The following is a 23,795-nucleotide window of genomic DNA, read 5'->3' as shown; positions in this document are numbered from 1 at the left end:
CCCATCTCATTATGCAATGTTATCTACAAAATCATCTCCAAACTTATTGCAGATAGGTTAAAGAAGGGGCTGGCTGATCTAATCTCCGAGGAGCAAAGTGGTTTCGTGGTTGGCAGACAAATTCTGGATGGGATTGTTATTGCATCTGAGGTCATCCATTCTATGGCCAGTTCAAAAGAAAAAGCAATGTTTATCAAATTGGATATGGCGAAGGCATATGACAGAGTAAGGTGGTCCTTCCTGCGGCGGGCTCTTACTGCTTTTGGCTTTGTGGAAGATTGGATTCAATGGGTTTGGAGTTGTGTTACTTCAGTCTCTTTCTCAGTGCTTATTAATGGGAGCCATTCTGAGCTTTTTGGGGCTTCATGGGGGCTTCGTCAGGGAGACCCTCTCTCCCCTTATTTGTTTATTCTTTTGGCAGAGGGCCTGGGGAGATGGATTAAGCAAAATGTGGAGTCTGGTTTCATTCAAGGCTGGAGGTAGGGAGGAGCGTTACCCCCACAGACTCACTTGCAATTTGTGGATGACACTGCTTTGATGGGGTTGGCTACAATGAGGGATGCATCTAATCTCCGCAGGGTCTTGGATGTGTACTTGGCTGCTTCAGGTCAGCAGATTAATGACGGAAAATCTTCCATCTACTTCTTCAATACTCCAGGTTCTATTCAACAGAGGATTGCCCACACTTTGAGGTTTCAGATTGGGAATCTTCCTTTGAAGTATCTGGGCATTCCCATCTCTGTGAGTAGGCTTACCAAGGAGTCTTTGCAGGTTATTTTGGACAAATTTAGGGTGAAAGTTAATCATTGGACCCACCGCTGGTTATCCTTCGCTGGTCGTGTCCAGTTGATTAAGTCAGTTGTGCAGGCTCTGCCCATTTACAGATGCATGCTACAGGTTGCCCCTAAGGGCTTTCTTAAGGACCTTGATTCTGTGATGCACCAATTTCTCTGGGCAGGCTGCTTGGAGGCCTCCAAATGGAGTTTGGTTAGATGGGAAGTGGTATGCAGCCCGAAACACTATGGGGGATTAGGTTTGAGGCAGTCAGCTCTGACTGGAGAGGTGCTGGCTGCCAAACTCTACTGGAGGTGGTGCAATGAGTAGGATAAGAGCTGGGCTATGGTTCTTTCTCAGAAGTATCTTCCGGGGATTCCTCATCTTGATATCTCCAGGTACCCACTTGGAGGGAAGGGCTCTGTGATCTGGATACTCTAAAGAAAGAGGCCAAGCTTATTAAGGATGGATTGTTCTGGATTTGCAACGATGGGGTAGAGGCTCAATTCTGGTCCGACTCTTGGGATGACTATCCCTCAATCATTTCTCAGTTCCCCAACTTAAGGTATCTTTGTCAGCGGTTTCAAGATGCTGGGTGGTCTCGCGTAAGCGATTTTAAGTCTTTTTTCCCTTGTGGGCAGTTGGAAATGGCTAAATGGAAGTCTCCGGATGAATGGCCAGTTGCTGATTTACAAGAGGAATGTGCTACGCTGCAATCTATCCTCTCTAGTAGAAGATGTTGTGCTCTCCGGGAGGCTGATGTTCTTGCCTGGTCTCCCAATTCTAAGGGGATCTATACAGTTGCCTTTGGATATAGCAGATTGGTGTCTCATAGGATGGTTCTTCATGAAGTGCAGTGGTGGAAGAAGGTCTGGAACAAGCTTTCTTGGCCAAAATGCAATTGTTTTATCTGGATGTTGGCCTGGAATAAGTGTTTGACTTGGGATAATATTCGGAAGAGAGCGTTTCACGGCCCTTCTATTTGTGTCATGTGTGGGGCGAATGAGGAGGATTCTTCTCATTTGTTTTTTCGTTGCTCCTTTGCTCTGCAACTTTGGCATCTTTGGTGGGGAGTTTGGGCAGTTCCGTGTGTCCATGCTTCATCTTTGATTGAGTTTTGGCAAAAGATGGGACGTTCCCCTTCTATGGCGCCTTTTCTACAAGAGGTGTGGTTTGTGGGGCCTATCTTCTTATTTTGGCAGATTTGGCTGGAGCGTAATCGTAGGATTTTTCGGAGAGAGCAAAGGCTTGTACAACAAATTTGGTAGAGGTTATTAGGCATGATTCAAGAGATAGTGGAGGCTAAGTGCGAAGTGGACTTTCCTTTGGGGAAACGAGATACAAAGTTGGTGGAGAGATTGGGAACTTTGGGTTCTTCTTTGATCTTAACCAAAGCTAAGAGGCGGCATCATGAGAAGCAAAAAATTGACAGGGTTGGTAGATGGCAGCTGCCCCCCATGGGTATCTTGAAGATCAATACTGATGGTTCTTCAAGGGGTAATCCGGGTCCAGCTGGTATTGGTGGGATTGGTAGAGATGCTATGGGTTCAGTGATTTTTATCTTTTCCATCTATGATGGGATTCAGACCATTAACCTAGTGGAGGGTTTGGCTATTCTTGCTGCTCTTGAGAAAGCTTTTGCTTTAGGATGGAGAAAATTAGTTTGCGAGTCTGACTCCCAGGTTTTGATCAACTTGCTTAATGAATGGAGAGTGACTAATGTTAATTGGCAATTGGCTAGGATTGTGCAACAAATTTTGCATATTAGTTCTTTGATGGACATGGTGACTTTTGCACATATTCCAAGGGAGTGGAATAGGGCAGCTGATTGCTTGGCGCAATGGGCTTCCGAGCATGGTGATGGATGGAGAATTGAGGGATGGGAGCTGGTTCCTCAAGAGCTATGCCTAGACTTAAGGAACATTCTTGATGAGGATAGGGTGGAGAATGGTGATAGATGATGATTTTGGTTGTCTTACCTTTGTCTGGGTCTATTCTTTTGTTCTCTCTCGGGACCTTTGGTCCTTGATTGCTATGTATTAGTGTTTTCTGTGTTTTAATAAAGTTTTTACCCCCTTTATTTCCAAAAAAAATAAAAAATTTATCGTTAAAGAAACAAAGAAAAAATAATCAATTACCTGGTTGCAATAAATGGAATGTTGCAAAAGTACCAAAATTTGAATATCTCCTTTCTGGCAGCATCATGAATCTCCTTGTTCAAACCCATGCCCTCAAGCGTGGGTTGGGAACCAGGAGTAGTGCGGGGCACAAAGTAACTATCCATTTTGTTTTTCCACACTCTGGCTGCAATAGGTTGGCGTGGGACTCTGTCTCAGTATGTGATCGACTAGCACTAGCACTAGTACGAGCAGAAGAACTAGGATAAAAAGGAGGCCTAGAAGAACCCTCTCCAACACAACCTACGGATCCGGAAGCTGATGCAGATGCAGATGTAGATGCGGCTACGGATGTGGAAACATGGGAGCCAATACCCCTTAAGCCTTCAAGTTGCATTTTCCTATTCACTTTGTCTTTTTCAATTTTTTCTAATGCCATTAAGCAAGTGTGTTTTGCCTCAGGAGTTTGGTGAGTGCAAATTGTAACATCGTGTCTAGGTATACTAGCAATGTGGTATTTCAATCTATAAATACCTCCAGAAGTTATTTTTTCTTTACAAAAGATACATTTTGTTTGATATTTGATTCTTCCAAGAAACTCTTCGTTATATTTCCAACATTCATCTTTTTTACCCATTGCAAATTTGTGAAAAAATGAAAGCAAAGGCTGCTGCAATAAATCTTTTTATATAAAATATCAAAGTTTGAAGCTAATAAAAGCTACAAAACAACAAACCCTAGTTTGCAACTTAGTAAAAATAAAGAACATTCAAGATTTAAACTAAAAATCTTGAAAACTATAAAAATTTAACAAAAAATGCATAATACACTAAAAATTTAAGAAAAAATGCATAATACACTAAAAATTTAAGAAAAAATGCATAATACACTAATATGCAAAAAAAAAAATGAGCACTTACCTCTTGCAAATGAGTTGAAGAGTGTTGATATTGGCTCCTTAATGCTCCCAATGCAATTGATGGCCTCCACAAATGGATTGCTGATCTCTTTGGTGCTCTTCCTTTTTGCCGGTTAGAAACCTATGGCTTTTCTTTTCTCTTCTTCTCTCTCACTTTTCCTCTTGTCTACTCACGCTTAATAAATAGAAGGCCCTTTAGGGTTATATAAAAAAGAATAGGTCAAAAAGAAAGTTAAAAAAACAAGTTGTTTTTTTTAAAAATTTACAAGTCCATACTTTTTTGGCCTTGGGTGATTTCTTGCCGATTTTTTCATCCGATTCATGTGATTTTTTTGATGAATCGCCGATACTGGCGATTCATTCAAAAAAATCGGGTGTGGCGATTCCCGACTCCAAAAAAATCGCCCAACTTGAATCTTATCGCTGAATCGCCGATTCACGTGATTTTCGAGCAATTCTCGTTACTATGATTTATACTATATTAACCACTTTTTCTGATAGCCAATCATAGTTCAGTCTCCCCTTCAGCTTCAACATGTAATTAGAAAACCATTGCCAAAAACACAACAAACTTAGTTCAAAACCAAAACAAAACCAGACACAAACAAGGTAGCACACTACACTTGTTCTTGGAGATTGTAGTTGTTGCAGGGACTATTGTTGTGTGTGGTAATTTGGACAGGGCTCCTATCTTTTCATAGTTACCATGTATGGTGAATGTTCCTTTTATTCATCGTTGGTTCTTGTTCTCTGTTGGGCTATTCTTTCTCTTCATTTTTGTGTGATCTGAAGCAAAACTGGCAGTTGTTCTGGATCTCTGTGGTGTATCAACAACTGAACCATTGTTCTTTGAATTGGGATCTCAAGGAAATTCCTTCCTGTTGCAAGTAATATTTTGGATTGAATAGTCTTATTCATTTCTGCCTGCTTGGGTGCTTGTATCAAGTCCATGCAAATATATTGAATAAATTGGAAGCAATTATTCATATTTCCTTGGTAGTGATTCACTTCAAATTCATGTAGTGACATCTGTTGGCTTCATAAAAGGAAAATCAAAGTGCCAAATCTGTATACATACAATTGAAATTTTTACTCTTCGAAGGAAAGGTCAGATTGCAGTTCCTACTTTGTGTTTGTTTTCATCTGCTGTTCACTTTCAGAGATTATGGTTTCACATAATTAGGTGCATTGATGGTCAGTCATGTTACTTTGATTTATCTTGACAACACAGATCAAATAATACATCTAATCAAATTATTCAAGTTTCAAACTAGCTTCCAATTGTTGGACAAAAGCAATCTTTTTGGTAAAATTACTTAGAGAGATAAAGGGGTGATTTGTGAACATTACAGTCATACAAAGAGTTTGACTAAATGCCTGCCCCATGAACTTGTGATTAGATGGAAATTTTGGGTTCACTAATAGTTAGAACTTAGGGTAATTACACACGCTCAGTCATCTACCATTTTCATGAGGCAAAACCGCCGAAGTGAGCCCTAAATGAGTGTAAAATTAGATGATGATACAATTTCCAACACTACACTTATCTCCCATTTTAGTAGGAGTATGATCTTAACTCCACACTTTTTTTGAAGTTTGGGATAACATCAAAATACTTTCTGTCATGTCCCCTCTTTAGCTTTGTTTAACAGTGACATGAGAGTTGACCTATTATGAGGTCTCGTAGGTTGGTAGTGGTGATCAGGGACTCAGTCAAGCTTTTTAGTGTCTGGATTGGGTGTTTTAGGTAGTAGTAGATCAGTTGAGAGCAGTTCCTTGATTTTAGGAGGAGATTCCTACTTTTTAGGAGGTTTTGACATTTTCTAGAGTTGTGGTTCTATGAGATCACCCTTGATCTCAATTACTAGACATTTGGGTGTGTTTCCTATTTTTTAGGAGTATCCCTAGATTTGAGGGTGAGACTGCCAATTGGCCTAGGTTGTTTGACATCAGTCATAGGCAGGTGACAAACTCAGTTTCATGTTTTGGAAGTGTTTGGGTTGTTCCTTGGCTACTTGGGAAATATTTTAATATATTTAAATATTCTCCTAAGTTAGCATTTTAATAATTTAAATAAGGCTAAGAGTTTAGCCATTTTGGAGTAATAAGGAGTTTTTGGGCTCCATTTTGATTGATGTGCCTATGTGTGATAGCTCGTTGGAAAGAGCTCAGTCTCTACTATTTGATTATCACTTGTCAGGACTTATTTGATGCTTGGAGCTATTTGTCATAAATAAAGTAATGATTTCTCTCTATTTGGATGCCTTATTTGGGAAATAATGTTATATTATAAAGTTCAAATGAAATCTACTTAGGGTTCTTTTAGGGTTCGATTTTCCTTAGAGAGGGGATATAAGGAGATGGTAACCTAAAAGTGAGTATCTTTTATCATTTTATTATCCTATTGTGGATGCCATTTCTCTTGAAGAGCATTCCTCACCTGGGATGCAAACCCTAGTGCTGAGAGCAGATTTGTTGGGACGTAGCCCTCAACAAGATTAGATTTGAAGGTTCCTATGCATATAGTTTGATCAAGGTAGTGGATCGGTTTCTAGTATTGTACTTATACTTTGCAGGCAGTGGATTTTTAGGGAAGGCGGCCACTTTGGTTCAGCTTGACGTTTATTACAGTAGCTCACCTGTATCCCATTTTCAATTGGCATCTATCTTGTTTGAAGCACATTTGTATTGATACTATTCTAGAATAAATTAGACTCTGTCAGTATGGTTTTAGAATCATTTTCGGATTAGTATGTATTGCTGCATATTATTTCTATCACTTCTATTTATTAGTTGTTATTTATTCATTGTAATACCTATATTCTAAAAAATACAAAAAGAAACAACATTCTTCTGCAACTTCTATCTAGCTCTATAAGATCAAAGAAAAATTTATAGGAAAATATAATTTATATAATTAAATATTATAGCAGCAGCAAAGCAAATACCCATTTGGGCTATTTCAGTGGTATTAGAGCCTGATCTGGCCAACTTGTGGATTTGATTACAAAGTTATGCATCCAAGAGTTGAGATACACAGATTTTATACATGCAGGAGAGCTCAACTTGAGCAAGGTTTTGGAATTGAACAGGGAAATACTATGGTAGATGAACAGAAAGGAAACAGACAAAAACCACTGATGAGGATGAAAAAGAATTATTGAGGACTCTCATCAATACTCAACCTATAATAGTCCAGACGCTTGAGAGGCTACAGGAAAATTTGGAGTGGATGGAGTTGGATAGGCAAAGAGGCAGACAGGGACACAACAGATTTGTGTTAGTTGCTGGAAGTCATAGATCTCATACGTCGGTTGGGAGCTCCCTTCACTCCCAAAGACAGGAACGTCCTCGTATACCTGCTATGGATAGACCCTTGCTTCCATAGTTTTTACTTGGTGAACAGCCAACACAGTTTGATCCACTTAAGATGGGATTCCAAGAATTGTCATGGCAGCCACTATTGAGTGGAGAGCTCTACCCCCAGAGGTTAGGGATGTTTTCCCTCTTCCCCAATATTGTTCACAGCGTAGGGATACTGCCAGGTTTAGAGGAGAAAGAGGCAATAGGCCACAACAGAACAATGATCATAGTAGATCTACTGGGAAGATTTCATTGGCTACTTATGATGGCACTAGTAATTCAAGTGCATGAGCTTGGGTACACAAGCTGGGTATTTATTTATCCTTACGACCCATGCCAGAGAGAGAGGCTATACAATTTTCCGTATTGCATTTAGATGGGTTGCCTATGACTGGTGGCACCATGGTTTGGTTACCTACGATCATGCCTCGATTCATTCTTATGCTGAGTTCACTGACTGGCTAATTACCTGATTTGACCAAAAGGACACCAAACTCTACTATAGGGAGTTGGTGCATCTTTAGACAAACTGGACATGCAGAGGCGTATGTTAATGAGTTCCAACGCATTGCAGTTATGGTACCTGATATGCCCCAGAAGCATAGTGTGATGCTATTCATTGAGGGATTGCAGGACAGGCTTAAGGGATTGGTTTGTGCTTTCTAGCTGGCCACTCTTAAGGATGCTATTGATGTGACATTGAGACTGGACACCACTCCTACTTATCCATTGGATAAAAGGCCATTTAGAGATTCACGACCTCCATAGAAGGCCAACACCTCACAACTTAGGGATGGTCAGTCAGCTAGACCTCCTAGGATGGACCCAGAGACACAGAATGATTTGAGGAAGAAACTATGCTTCTCATGCAAAGAACCTTGGGAGCCTGGGCACCGTTGTATGGGGAAGGGCAAGGTTCATTTGATTGAGGTGACATCTGAGTTTGGTGATGAGGAGATACCTAACACTAACACTGTGGACAGTCCCGAGGAGACTCACCAGGAGCAATCTCAGTTGGAATTGGACATGCTAGAGTCATTGGCGGCAGCCAAAGTGACTATGGCTACCTTATCTAGTTATCCCAGATTCCATGCCTTTCAGCTGAAAAGTACATTATAGGGCCAGTGAATTATGAGCTTGGTCAATACAGGATCTACACATAACTTTATTGATCAGAAATTGGTTTAGAAACTTGGGCTACAATCTGAGATATTTGAGGGTTTTGGAGTAAAGGTTGCAAATGGTGCAATTTTGGGCTGCACTAGAAGGATCTCGTAGCTTAGTATTCAGATGGGGGATTTTACTTTGATAGTACCCTTAGAGGATTATGATGTTATTTTGGGTATGTAGTGGCTACAGGGTATCAAAAGGTATATTATTGATCACCACCACATGTAATTAGAGTTTTTGTCTGGGGGGAAGAAGGTGATCTTGAGAGTAGCTTCATACAGTGGACCTAAGGAGGTGACTTCTCGTAGGATGGAGTCTATTATTAGACATGATGATATGATTTGGGCTACACATTGTTTTGTGAAGTCCAAAATACCTACTCCTCAGGATGGTAGAACATTTCATGTTGATATTCAGTCAGTAATGGACCAACATGGTAGAGTTTTCGGTGACATACCTCCTGGTGTACCTCCAGATAGAGGGTTTGAGCATGAGATAGAATTGGAGGATGGAGCTAAACTAGTGATCACCATTCCATATCGTCATCCTAGGGCATACAAGGATGAGATTGAGAAGACCATTCATGAGTTGTTGGACATGGGCTTCATATGCCCCAGCTCTAGCCTCTTTGCTTCTTCTGTGGTACTTGTCAAGAAGAAGGAAGGGAACTTGCGGATGTGTATAGATTATAGAGTACTAAACAAAAAGACAATCAAGAATAGATATCCGATCCCACGCATTGAGAAGTTGTTAGATGAGCTTCATGGGGCTATCTACTTCTCTAAGATTGATCTTCGTTCAGGTAATCATTAGATTCATGTACGAACATAAGATGTACACAAGACTGCTTTTCGTTGCCACTATGGACATTATGAGTTCTTGGTGATGCCTTTTGGCCTTACAATGTGCCGGCCACCTTCCAATCATACATGAATCACATCTTCAACAAGTAGTTGAGGAAATCAGTATTGGTATTTATAGCCGTACTTGGGAGGACCATCTCAAACATGTGGAGGAGGTACTTAGCATCATGGAGAGTCAATCTCTATTTCTAAGTTATCTAAATGTGAGTTTGGACTTAGAGAGGTTTTATATTTGGGATGTGTGATCAATGCTGATGGAGTGAAGGTGCATGAGGAGAAAATTCAGGTGATTTGTGATTGGCTCTACCCTCAGAACATTACTGAGTTGCGTGGGTTCCTTGGTTTGTGTGCTTATTACAGGAGATTTGTTAGGGGTTTATCTTAGTTGGCAGCACCATTGATGGACCTCACAAAGAAAGGAGCTTTTAGATGGACAGAATAGGCACATGGGGTCTTTGACAGACTCAAGGAGGTTATGAGTACTTGTCCAGTTTTGGCACTTCCTGATTTCTCACAGCCATTTGTGCTGGAGTGTGATGCTTCAGGCATGGGCATAGGAGCGGTTTTGATGCAGAACAGGCACCCCATCGCCTATGAGAGTAGGAAGTTGCAGGATAATGAGAAGTTGTATTCCACATATGACAAGGAAATGTTGGCTATCATGCATGCATTAGCCAAGTTCAGACAGTATATTGTTGGTAGTAAATTCGTGGTAAGAATGGACCACAACAGTTTGAAATAATTTCTTGATCAAGCAAAACTCAATGATAGACAACAAAAATGGGTGAGCAAGATTTAGGTTTATGACTTTGACATTGAGTTCATTAAGGGCAAAAACAATACCGTTGCTAATGCACTTTCTAGGAAACCGTTAGTCGCCACCCTATGTTCATTAAGTGAGATTTCAACAAATTGGAAGACTCAACTTTTAGGTGAGTACTCCAAAGATCAGCATGCTTATGAGGTCATGGATGGATTAGTTTCAGATGATAGTTATAGTGTAGTAGATGATGTTATCTATTACGAAGGCAAAGTTTTCCTTGTTCTGGGTTCTCAGTTGAAGGAACAAATTCTGCAGGCCTACCATGATACTCCTTCAACAGGGCACCTAGGGTATAGTAAGACTTATAGGGTAGTTCGGGAGAGATTCTCTTGGAAGGATCTCAAGGATGACATTCTACGTCATGTTCGGGAGTGTATGATTTGCCAGTAGAAAAAGTCTGAGCATACTCACCTTGCTGGTTTATTGCAGCCCTTACCCATACTGGAACAAAAGTGGACAAGAATCTCCATGGATTTCATTACAGGTATACCTCAAGTACAAAGGAAAGACTGCATATATGTGGTAGTTGACAGATTGACTAAATACGCCCACTTCTTTCCTATTGCAGTTGACTTCACAACATCTTAGGTAGCAGAGTTATTTTTTAGAGAGGTGTTTAGGCTACATGGTCTTCCCAAGACCATTATGAGTGACAAGGATAGTAGGTTCATGAGTTCTTTTTGGCAAGAACTTTTCAGGCTCACAGATACGGAATTGACACCTAGTATTAGCTACCACCCACAAACAGATGGGTAGATTGAGATTGTTAATAAATGGGTTGAAGGCCATTTACACAGTTATGTGTCAGGGTAGCAAAGGACATGGGTGTGTTGGTTGCACTTGGGCAAGTATTGTTATAATACTACGTACCATATGTTGATTGCTATGACACCATTTAGAGCCCTCTATGGTTACGATGCTCGATCTTTTGTTGATCTGGTAGTTAGTGATAGCAGGGTTCCTTTGGCATAGGATTGGGTGCTAGAGAACTAGGACATCATGAGATCTCTCAAGGAGAATCTTCAGTAGGCACAGAATCAGCAAAAGGTCTACGCTAATCGACACAGGATTGAAAGAATATTTGAGGTGAGGGATATGGTTTACCTACGACTGCAGCCTTACCGACAGAGCACCCTTAAAAGGGGTGGAGTTGAGAAGCTCAAGCCTCATTTTTATGGACCATACAAGATTATTAGATGTGTTGGAGAGGTTGCATATGAGATTGAGTTACCATCTGGTAGTAGGATTCATAATGTGTTCCACGTGTCATGTTTGAAAAAGGAACTGGGACAACATATTATACCATCTCCAGTTCTACCTTCATTGGATGAGGAAGGTAAGCTGACATTGGTTCCTGAGGAGATTTTGGAAGAGAGGGAATGCCTGTTGAGAAGCAGGGTGATTTGAGAGTATTTGATTCACTAGAGGTCTCCCTATAGAGGATGGCACTTGGTAGGGCGAGACTATTTTACAACATCCAGCTTTGCAGTTGCTTGTAGGCAAGCATCTCCAAGAGGGGAGGACTATCATCTCCCCCCTTTAGCTCTGTCTAGCAGTGACATGAGAGTTAGCCTATTATGGGGTCTTGTAGGCTGGCAATGGTGATCAGGGACTCAGTCAAGGTTTTCAATGTCTAGATTGGGTATTTTAGGTAGTAATAGATAAGTTGAGAGTAGTTCCTTGATTTTAGGAGGCAATTTCTTGATTTTAACAGGAGATTCCTACCTTTTAGGAGGTTGTGACAATTTTTAGAGTTGAGGTTCTATGAGGTCACCCTTGATCTCAATTACTGGAGATTTGGGTGTGTTTCCTATTTTTTAGAAGTATTCCTAGATTTGAGGGTGAGATTGTCAATTGGCCCAAGTTGTTCAGCATCAGTTATAGGTAGGTGACAAACTCAGTTTCATGTTTTGGAAGTGTTTGGGTTGTTCTTTGGCTATTTGAGAAATATTTTAAAATATTTAAATATTCTCCTAAGTTAGCATTTTAATAATTTAAATAAGGCTAAGAGTTTAGCCATTTTGGAGTAATTAGGAGTTTTTTGGCTCCATTTTGGAGTAATTAGGAGTTTTTTGTCTCCATTTTGATCGATGTGCCTATGTGTGATAGCTCGTTGGAAAGAGCTCAGTCTCTACTATTTGATTATCACTTATCAGGACTTATTTGATGCTTGGAGCTATTTGTCATAAATAAAGTAATGATTTCTCTCTATTTGGATGCCTTATTTGGGAAATGATGTTATATTATAAAGTTCAAATGAAATCTACTTTAGGTTTCTTTTAGGGTTCGATTTTCCTTGGAGAGGGGATATAAGGAGATGGTAACCTAAAAGTGAGTATCTTTTATCATTTTATCATCCTATTTTGGATGCCATTGCTCTGGAAGAGCATTCCTCACCTAGGATGCAAACCCTAGCGCTGAGAGTAGATTTGTTGGAACGTAGCCTTCAACAAGATCAGATTCGAAGGTTCCTATGCATACAGTTTGATCAAGGTAGTGGATCGGTTTCTAGTATTGTAGTTACACTTTGGAAGCAGTGGATTTTTAGGGAAGGTGGCCACTTTGGTTCAGCCTGGTGTTTATTATAGTAGCTCACCTGGATCCCATTTTCAGTTGACATCCATCTTGTTTGAAGCACATCTGTATTGATACTATTCTGGAATAAATCAGACTCTGTTGGTATGGTTTTAGAATCATTTCCGGATTAGTATGTATTGCTGCATATTATTTCTATCACTTCTATTTATTAGTTGTTGTTATTTATTCATTGTAATACCTATATTCTGAAAAATACAAAAAGAAACAACATTCTTCTGGAACTTTTGTCTAGCTCTATAAGATCAAAGAAAAATCTACAGGAAAATATAATTTATATAATTAAATATTATAGCAGCAGTAGAGCAAATATCCATTTGGGCTATTTCACTTTCACAAATATATCAAAGAGACAAGACAGCACCAAGTCACCAAGACATAGGATCTTATCAAATTAACATATCAAGATAAAGAAAGCAACATGATCAGCATAGTTTACACACACATGGATTATGAAAAAACAAAGAGATATATCATCTAGGTCTAGTAATCATTGCTTAATAGGATCTATAAGGGAAGAGGCATGGTGTCAAGGTCTAGCAAGGGTTGATTACGATGAGTTTATAGAAGGGAGAGTCAAATAGGTCTAGCAAGGTATGCTCTTTGTTGGGTGGATATTTTACAACCGACAGTTTTGGGTAAAAATTCAGTTGCGAAATAGGATGACCAGCCACAACATGTGAGACAGAGTCTCTCCTACTTTAAAGGGAAGACTCCCCCTTCTCACCGTTCGTTGGATCAACTCAAGGTAAGCAAGAAGTCGAGAGATCTTAAACAGGGTGTTACTAATATCCTTTCTTCTTAACTTTCAAGAAAGGATCCACTTACTAGTAGAACGAATAATGGGCAAGGTGAATCTCTAACTACACTTCTATCAAGAGCTGGAAACAGTGATACCGATAAATCTTCACTAACTCAAAGGCTAGTTAAAACATACCGATTTGGCTCTAAGTCCGGTCGTACTTCTATATGGTAAAAGTTTTACAATCAGGGCACAAAGACTCCTAAAAGTAAGAACAATCTAACTATTTTGTGAATTAAGATGAAAATACAAGCCACAGACAAAGCTTCTAGCTATGGATTTTCATAATTGTTCCTGGTCAAAGCTTGGGTTTCAATTGTTTCTTAACTCTATGCTCTTTTATTGAACACACAATAATAACATGAATCAAGACAATAGGCACAAAATATAGTCAAAGCTTCTAATTTGTTCTATCACAATTGCTTCCAGTCAAAGCTTCGAATCCAATTGTTTTTTTTATTCACTTTTTTTCCAAATTCCTTCTACACAATCAAAGTTGTGCTTGCACAAATGTGGTAGAGCTTTCTTGCATACAACAAAAGATAATTTTTACAATGAGGGGGCATTCCTTTATATAGGAAAAGAAGTTGAGAAAAAAGAGGAGAAAAAAGTGGGAGCAACTCAACCAACTTTGACCAAGTCTAACTACAAGAGAAAATATAGGGTTACATGCAATTGCACATGCAACTCGTATTGCATCTTTTACATACACATGTAACTCGCATTACATGTAATTACATTTTTTCATGTAATGCATCTTCTCCAACTACAAACATGAAAGAAGAAGGAAGAAGACGGAAGAGAAAAGAACAATTCTGAAAGGCCTTGTACTTGACAATGCAATCCTAGATGATAACAGGATTGGGAGTTCTTGTACCTTGTACTGCTGCATTCATGTTGATAACCATAGTGTTGCATCTTTTGATAACCTCTAGCTCTCTTTGATGAATTGACCATTATCATATAAAAACTTGATGTGATCCATCTTTTCTCGGTCAAGTTGTCGTGAATTCTCCTTTGTAGATCAGCACAAATTGGAGTCTTTGACATTTAGAAAACCTTCTTGACGATGTTCGAATGTACACTCGGAACAACTTTCCATCAGCACCTTTAACTCTTTTTTTTTTTTTTTTTTTTGAAGTAAAGTGCTTGGCGCATGGGAATGCTTGTAAATGGAAATTGCTGATTTTCAAAAAGTGGCTTGGGCTTTCAAGATGTCATTGCACAAAAAATGGATTACATGTAAATGCAACATGTAACGGAAGGTGGAGGGTGAAATGAGATGCAAGTGTGAGTGAAAGATACGCTTTACATGCATATGCGGATGAAGGCTAAGATGGAAAGCATGGAAAAATACGGAAACATGTATTTTCTCATGGAAGTGTGAATGCATATGGAGAGGAGAAAATGACATATTTTTGACTTTTCAAAAATTGACTTTTAGTCAAAATTGGACCTTTTAGATGCAATTACACGTAAGACATTTCGTGTAATCGTGTCGTGCATATGGAAGCGAAAAATGAGATGGATGAAAATGAAAACGGAAAATGGGATTACATGCATGTGTGGATGGCGAATGGGATGAAAAACATGTAATCACATTTCATTGAGTGAGAGATGAAGTGTTGTGACATGGAAATGGAAAGTGGAGTGAAGTGAAACGTGCTCAAGTTCTTGGGAAAGAACTTGCAATTTCTTCCAAATGGAGAAAAAACCGAAATGCAAACAAGCAAAACATAAAAACAAACACAAAATAAACACATGCTTTTGGCAAAATACTCAAACATGTCAAGATGTAATGCACTCCCAAAGATGAAATTCGAATTTGGAACTTGGGGAAGAACCAAAGACATCAAAGTGGAAAAGAAATTCATATTTAAAGAAAAAATGCACATTCTAAGGCAAAGATTTTCACAAATGGCATCCATCCAACGATTTCAAGCATCAAATCAGCAAGGATAAGCATGAATTAAAACACAAGAAAGAAGAAGTCCACTTACTTGATGAATATGTGCCAAAAATGAAGGAGAAAGAGCTAAAATAGCAAGTTTTATAGTCTTAAGACCAATTCTCCCTTAAATCCGTATTTTCAAGCAACCTTTTGACTTTTTCCACACTTGCATGTAATGGACATTCAATGGTCGGATTTGACATGAAAGTGCCAAATAAATAGTCCCCAAAAACAATATCATGTATTTAAAACTCAAAAACAATCCCTTTTGATCAAATATATGGGCTGAAAATGCAATTTTTTGAGTTTTTTGAACAAAAATATGACTTTTTATTCAAAAATTTGGGCCGTTTTTGCAAAAACGTGACTAAAAAATGCATATTTTAAAATCATTTTTGACTTGTGATTGCAAAAACGACTTCCCCAAATGGATATACATGGATCAAAATGCAAAAAACTGGCTTCAAAATATAAAAAAGTGGATTAAAACCCCAATTTTTCAGGCATTTTAAGCAAAAACGTGTTTCTCCAAGCAAAAAACGTAATCTTCCAAACAAAACGATTTGATGTTTAAACACAAAAATGGTGATCACTATGTGATGTAATCAGCAAATAGGGCCAAAACGATTTGATTCCATACAAAAATGTGATCAAACTTTGAAGATTTATAGAGTTTTATACAAACAACATGCCCTAGCTTAGGAGTTTCAAACACGTTTTTGGGTGCAATAACTTGATTTTTGATGAGGGCAAAATGATCACCTCTCCAAAACATGATGAATGCAACTAATTTTATTCAAATCCATGGAGAAAATCAAAAGTTATGATCAAAATAGGAGGTTTTTGGAGCAAGGACATGTTTTCTTCACATAATAGGACATTTTTATGTTAATTACATATTTTAAAACATGTAGGAAGGCAAAATAGGACCTTTTTGAGTCCAATGCATGTTTTAAAATGTTTTGAGATATAATCTCACTTTTTGAAGCCCATTGCATATTTTAAAATGTGCAAGTCTCCAAAATCTCACTTTTTGGAGTCACTTACATATTTTATAAACATATCTCACCTTTTTCATGCACAAGCATGAAAACTCAACTTTTCATGTCATTGCATCAAAAAGGTCCACTTTTACAAGCTTTTGATGTAATGACTTGAAAAAGGTCCTAAAAATGAATTTTTATATGCATTAGCATGAAAAGTTTCCACTTTTCATAGTTTTTTACATGCAAATGCATATAAAATGTCCACTTTTAGACTTTTAAGTTATGCATTTCACTTATTTTTATAAAAATGTCAACAATATGGGTCAAAAATAATATTATGTATTATATTAATCAATATAAGTCATAAACATTAAGTTAAAGTGACATTTATATAAGTATTTGATTTAAAAATAAAAAATTTAAAAAGTAACTATATAGTTCTATAGTCACTTTAAGTGAAAAATTAAAAAGCAACTCAACTTAAAATTATAACATAAAGTGCACTATAGTCACTTTAAGTTATAAATTTAAATGAAAAGTAACTTTAAAACATAATAAAAAGTGAGTAAAATGTTATATTTTCAAAAAGTGAATGTCAAAATGAAAATATAACATCTAATTTTTTTAATTCGTGCTGTTGCACCTAAAATGTCCACTTTTGAGGCACTAAAATGACCATATCTCTTGATTGACAACTCCGATTGACCTCTAGGTTAGATCGAATCGAAGGGGAAATCAAAAAGCATAACATGAGCAAATTCAAAAGACCGAAAACAAACACAAACTCAAAAGCAAAAAAACGGATTTTGAAGGCTTCAAAAATCAAGCAAAGGCTCGACAAAAAGCAAAACAAAAAAGACTTGACGAAGGCCTTCAATAAAAAGATTCATTGTATCAGTTGGTACCGATTGGTTGATCAATACTAACCAATTAAATAATGAAATAAACTCAGAGAAATGCGAAACTAATTTGAAAAATTTCGTACTGTTACCTACATTTTGTGGTGACAAAATGCAAGACAACACTATTCTAGTTGACTCTTGCAAAAGATTGCAAAGTAAAGCCTCAATTTGCAAGATAATCTGAAAAAATCAACTAGAAAATTGGTGTGGCAAAGAGGACCAAACACAAAGATTACAAAACAAACCATGTATTTGCTAATAATCTGAAAATGCAATCGCAAAACAAGTGTTGTTGTGGATACCAAACACAATTTGATATCAAATGGTTAAAAAAGGTCTTTTAGCATGCGCCAAGCGCATTGTCGTCTGTGGTCAAAGTGTGCGAACCAAACTCACGATGTGTGCACAAAGAGTAACATGTAGTGAGCATGACCCCGTGACAAATTGATTCGTTACATCTTATTGGGAGCAATTTCTTTAAAGCAGCTTACATGCATCAAAAAGACAAGTATGTCATACCAATGAAATGCCTCCAAACATAGGTGTGATATCTCCATCTTTAACCTAATAATAAAGAGCAAGTAAAAACACATATGAGGTCAATGTTGAACAGTAGCATCATTGATGACAAAAACACATTAAGAAAACTTGCATAAATAATACATTCAAACATACCTGTAGTACATGTTGATAGCAGCCAGAGCACAGACTTGATTCCAACCAGAATTGAAGCACGGACTCCCAATAATGATGAAAGTGGAAACTTTGTTGTGCAGGATCTGTATTCTATAGATGAGATACATATAATGGTAATTTCATAGACAGACTGGATAAACAACATTTATTGGATTTTTACCTTGAGCACAAACAGTAACTTCCATTAGACTGTACTTTGTTATTTTATGGATAGATGAGAACATATGATTGCAGGTATTCAATTAATAATTGGTTCTTCATGTCTCTGCCATAATCACACAGGCAATGATGAAAGTCGGTATGTTTGTGACAATTTCCAAAAAAACCACGGCAATGTGAAAATACTGATTTTTCTTGTGTCAAGTTACTTTTGACAAAACTATCTCCTCAGCGATACACATAAAAAGTCCTTTGTTTTTAGCCAATATATTTATCAGGCATCATACGAACAGATCTATTACAATCCAAACATAACTAATAGATTTTTGATAAATTGGTGAGTTTATTTGAAGCGGCAGTTGACCTGTCAAACATGTGTGAATCCAGATAATAAGACAATAAATATTTCTGTCTATATGGGTAAGTAACAAAATCAGCATCGCTGACAAATGTTGAAGGTTATGTTTTGAAAGGAGGATAGCGGGGAGACAAGCATACAGGTTATTTGTGAAGAACTATGAATTTTTAATAGTCTGTCAGCACAAGTTTTTAATACCTGTTTGAAGGCTAGCGAAATATAAAAGACATTGTGGTAATATAAAGTTTTGTCAGGCATAAAAGGCAAATTCTTCTTTTTGTCTTATATGATGTCAGGTGTTTGGGTGCTTGTTACTAAAAGACAAATTACTTTAGTTATATTGTTTTGGAATGCTTACGGTGAGTTTTGGAAGGAAGTTGTTCCACAGTTGCCACATCATGAGGCTCAGTTTGTCAGTAAGTTACAAACTGCATTTTAACTATCCAACCGATAGTAATATTAAAAAAGTGCAAAGATTAAGGAAGTGTGGATCACGAAAAAAAAACTCCAAGACAATACTTTTCCGATCAGTTGTTGATACTGCAGAAATAGAAACAAATACTTCCTAAGTACATCTGCAGTTCTGGAATAGTCAATCATAGCATGAGTGAAAGGATTTTGAATAAGGAGAGTTTTGGACGTCTCAATACCTGAAAGATGAGTATAATGAATATGTAATACAGTCACAAGAGGGAAGGTAAAGTGTCAGTAATTTAACTCGGATTTTGAACATACATTCTGGTTTGGTATAATATGAATTCTATATTAGCAGAAGAACTGTTTGTTGTTATCTTAATCTGAATAAGTATAATTCAGAGTTCATCAAAAATCTTAAAGGTCTACATGCAGATATAATACCTCTGATTATGTTCAGATTACAAAAGTCTTGTGATAACTTTCAGATTGAAATAAAATTGCAGATGTGAGACTTTTATAGTGTTAAATGAATTCAATTTGTCAGTAGTATGTCATTTCACTTGCAGAAATAACACAGTGAGTTGTGTGGTCCAGTTTGCTACAGGAATTCAGACATTATTTTATATCAGATTTAAATCATGCTATCAAGGTTGAACCATTCAATACGAATCACTTTGTACTTATGTCTGATCAGAAAGCTGTAAAACTTTATTTGGATATTTGTTTTAAGATGCTGCACATATAAGGCTTTCGATGTTGTTTTGGGTTGGCGCTCATGAAAGGTTGTTGGGTTGAAGCTCAGATTATGTAAGTTGATACTGAAGGTGTGAAAGAGTTGATGCTCTCAAAAAGAGAGGGGTTGTTGCTCCTTAGGGTTGAAGTCCTTAAAGTTGTAAGTAGACAGGTTGTTTTGAGACTGGATTAGGACAGTAGTTCCTAGCAGTCTTTATGTTGGTGGTTTTTCCTGCATTGGGTTTCCATGTTACATTGTGTGCATTGTATCTTGTGCTTTACTTTTTCTGTTGATATCATGTTAAAGTGAGAAGCTTAGAACAATGGAGTAAACAACAAAATTAAATTGGATCAAAAGTTTAATTCAGAAAACATGCAAATATTTTCTACTCTTCAACATATAACAAGTTGATGGTTTTTTCCTAATATTGTCAATCTTTCTTTTCTCTCTAAATGTGGATGTAGAAAACATGCAAATATATTTTACTCTTATTAATAAGTTGTGGTAGTTCTAATATTTTTCTAAGAGAATATTTCTATGTCTAATGCAAAGTAATGGCCATGGACTTTTAGGTATCTTGGAAATAACAATTTAGTTGGAAAACTACAGGAATGGTTGAGCACAATTAATAACATGTAAGAAAGCTCTCATCCCATTTGTTAGCATGGTTATATTTTTTTTGTAGATCATACACAGAATTAAGAGTAGAGTAAAGAAATATAGTTAATATTGATATGATAATTGTTTTCATAAATTAACTATATCATAAGAATAATCATCATATACATCATAGCTTTATAAATTTATTATTTTTATTATTTGGGTTTCATATTTAATCCTGTTGTTTTATTTCTATAAAAATGATTATTCTGACATTGAAATTATGACTTTTTTATAATACTAAACAGCAAATTAGGGTGCTGAACTCTTAGGAATAAAATGCCCACAGGTAGACATAATGACCAACAGTGCACTAACAGTTCAAGAAGGCATAAGTATCAAAGTTTTTATAAAACTAAACAGAAAAAAAAACAATCCAAATAATAGTCCCCAATCTTGAGCGAGGAATTTGAAGAGCTCCTTATGATTGCTTGAACTTGAACCCTTATTGTTACCATGTTTTTTGAACTAAAACCAAAGAAAACATAACCTTGACTATTAAGATCAATCCTCCACACCGACAAATTATCATGACGATGCATATTCTCAGAAATGTTTTTATTAATTTTAAAAAGAGCTTGAAAAGTTATGCTTGTCTAAAGAAAAATTATCTGTAAATATACTAGAAGCAAACATGATAGTAAAACATAACAAATATCTAGGGAAAACATAAATAATCAAAATCTTGACATTATTTTTATGAGAATCTTATCAAATTAATTCAAAATTCATAATAAAATCTAATATTGAAGTTAAATATCTTAGGTACTATATGAGTTTTGACTCTCTTTTTTATTAGATATTTTTTCGGTACTGTAAAGCAAGAAATCAAAGATAATTTCCAGCATCATTGTAATCTCATCACAACCATAGTTTTGAGATGATATTGCTTTTGATTATAATAAAACTGATGAAATTTCATGCTTCTAAACAAAGAGAAATACCTTACACACTTAAGAAGTAAGAATACATAACCTAATACAACTTCCTAACCTCCTAATTAAAATTTGATTCCTCCAAACTCTAATTTAAAAAATACTTCTCTTAAGAGAAATGAAACTAGAATTTAAATATTAAAATCAAACCAATCTTAAATAGTGGATCTACAAGTATGGAACATATAAAAAGTACCAAAGCTATTAAATTACTAAGCGATTAGGCTGATTTTCTCTAGAAAGGAAAATTAATTTTGATATAATTTAATTTTATGTATTTTGAAAAATAATCATAAAGATACCCTGTATTGAGATTAATGTGTCTCCGTGATGATGGGTACTCGCCTTAATAACACAAATGTACATAACAAAATAGAGAAAGAAATAAGAAGTTGTAGGAATAGAACAATTGCAAGAACATAAACACTCGCTTTCTATTATATTCAATGAAATGACATTACCATATTCATAAATATTACAAGCTACAACCATATGGGAATTTTCTTTACAAATATCTACAAGACAGAACCACCCACATATACCAACAAAACTATCCGTGATGACCGTACGAGCCTTCTTTATGTAGAGGGATATTTTTTACTGCCCTAGAAGGTTCTAGAAATTCCAAATCCTAGTTTTGAGGCCAACCATCCTTAAATTGTTTTTTTATACATTGGACTACACCAAGAATATGCCCCAAATGGGCGTTTGGAGGAACTTTATTTTTCTTTCCAAAGTAGTGCAACTTATGGAGGCGACGAGTTTTGACTCGCAAATTTGATTGACTATTATAACTAGTTTTCGGAAAAATCTCAAAGTGGTCTACAATATTCAAACCCACAAAGCACTGATAGTCGAGGTTTGATTCCCTTCTAAAACCCCCCTAAAGCCTCTAAAACTAAGTTAAAAGTTTTTATGCCCCCTTGCCAAAATTGAAATTCTTCAATATCTCCAAAACCAGACTTAATCTTGGAACGAAACTTCACTGGCAAGCTTATATAACCGTAGTGTACCTCCAATGTAAAAATTAGAACATTTGGTTCTCAAGTGAACAACTTACTAAAAATAGTAACTCTACACAAAGATTACCCTTATTGAAAAACTTGACAATACTTCTAGGTGATGCAAAGTTTTCCTTAAATGCTAGATGCTCGTGCATCAGACACCCTAGGTAATTTAAGAAGTGTCTTTGTTACGTCTTAGGTACTTAGAGGAAAACCAAGGTGGTTAATTCCTCCTTTGACAACCACGTTGAATATTTAATGTCTTCCCTTCCATTTGACCAAATACTCTTCATATATCTTGTTTCTTGTGCTTCTACCAACATGACTATCCAAGATGTCTTCTATCTCCTCTATAGTTGAAGTACGTTTTGAAATATTCTGCTATGCTTTTTTTATCTCATCTTCAATACTTCATGATACTCTTTGACCAAATACTCTTCATATTTCATGTTTCTTGTGCTTCTACCAACAAGAGTATCCAAGATGTCTTGTATCTCTTCTATAGCTGAAGTAGGTTCTGAAATATTCCATGATGCTTATGTTATCTCATCTTCAATACTTCATAATACTTTGTTAAATCTAAAATATTAAAAACTAGTCCATTGGGCAACTTCATAAGCATTTCCTAAATCGTGCTTTTTCATGATTTTGCATGGTTCAAACTTCTTCATCTTCAACTCATTATGTGTTTCCACGAGGACTTTCTAATTCCTCAAATGAACCATGACTTCATCTCCAATCTAAAATTCCTTATGCCTCCTTTTCTCATTTGTCTTAGCCTTGTACCGAGTATTATTTTAATTAATATGCTTCCTCACCTCCTTATGTAAATTTATCAGGTGTTTTGCAAAGTCTTTGACTTCAACACTACCTATCTCTCTTATGTCCAATTTCATTAATTCTAAAGCATTTCTAGGACTACTTCAATATACTATTTGGAATGGTTTTTTACCAGTGTTCTTATTGAAAAAATTACCATATGCAAATTTTGCATGTGGTAAAATCAAATCCCATCCCTTTAATTTACCCTAACCGAGCATCTCAATAGATTTCCCAAACACCTATTCACCATTTTTGTCTGTTCATCAATCTATGGATGATGTGCTGAGTTGAACTTCAAATCTGCTTTTAACTTTTTCCACAATGTCCTCCAACAATACTCCACGAACTTAGTGCCTTTGTCTGAAATTATACTCTTTGGTAGATCATGTAGTCTCATTACTTCTTTGAAAAATAACTTTGTCACATAAACAACATCACTAGTCTTCTTGCAAGGAATGAAATGTGTCATCTTTGAAAACATGTTGACTACCAAAAAAATGGAATTGTGTCCTCTCTAAGTCCTTGACAAACCAAGAACAAAGTCCAAACTGATATCCTCTCATGGCTTCTCTAGCATAGGTAAGGATGATATAACCTTGTATTCTGCTTGGCTTTTTCTGCCATCTAACATATTTTGCAACTTTGTACACATTTTGTAACATCTTGTTGCAACTGTGGCCAATAATAATGCATACTAACCAGAGCAATGGTTTTATCTAGACCAAAATGTCCAACTAATCCTCCAT

The 23,795-nt window shown here is 36.6% G+C and overlaps 1 protein-coding gene across 4 annotated transcripts in view; it reads left to right on the top strand.

The window, feature by feature from the left end:
- The window catches only part of LOC149571915 (putative LRR receptor-like serine/threonine-protein kinase At1g53440), a 262,162-nt gene that overhangs the window by 80,674 nt on the left and 157,693 nt on the right, over positions 1-23,795 (top strand). For all 4 annotated transcript variants that reach the window (XR_016359885.1, XM_089813318.1, XM_089813317.1 and 1 more), the window contains one exon: positions 20,201-20,263. Coding sequence is in view for 3 of the 4 variants with exons in the window: in XM_089813318.1 (XP_089669444.1) it covers positions 20,201-20,263 (63 nt within the window). In the remaining variant the exon portion in view is untranslated. The remainder of the gene's footprint in view (positions 1-20,200; positions 20,264-23,795) is intronic.

This window comes from Cupressus sempervirens, chromosome 2 (assembly GCF_028749045.1).
Source record: "Cupressus sempervirens isolate cs-2001-9-10 chromosome 2, ASM2874904v1, whole genome shotgun sequence".
NCBI lineage: Eukaryota > Viridiplantae > Streptophyta > Pinopsida > Cupressales > Cupressaceae > Cupressus > Cupressus sempervirens.
This window is presented reverse-complemented; position numbering and strand designations above follow the sequence as displayed.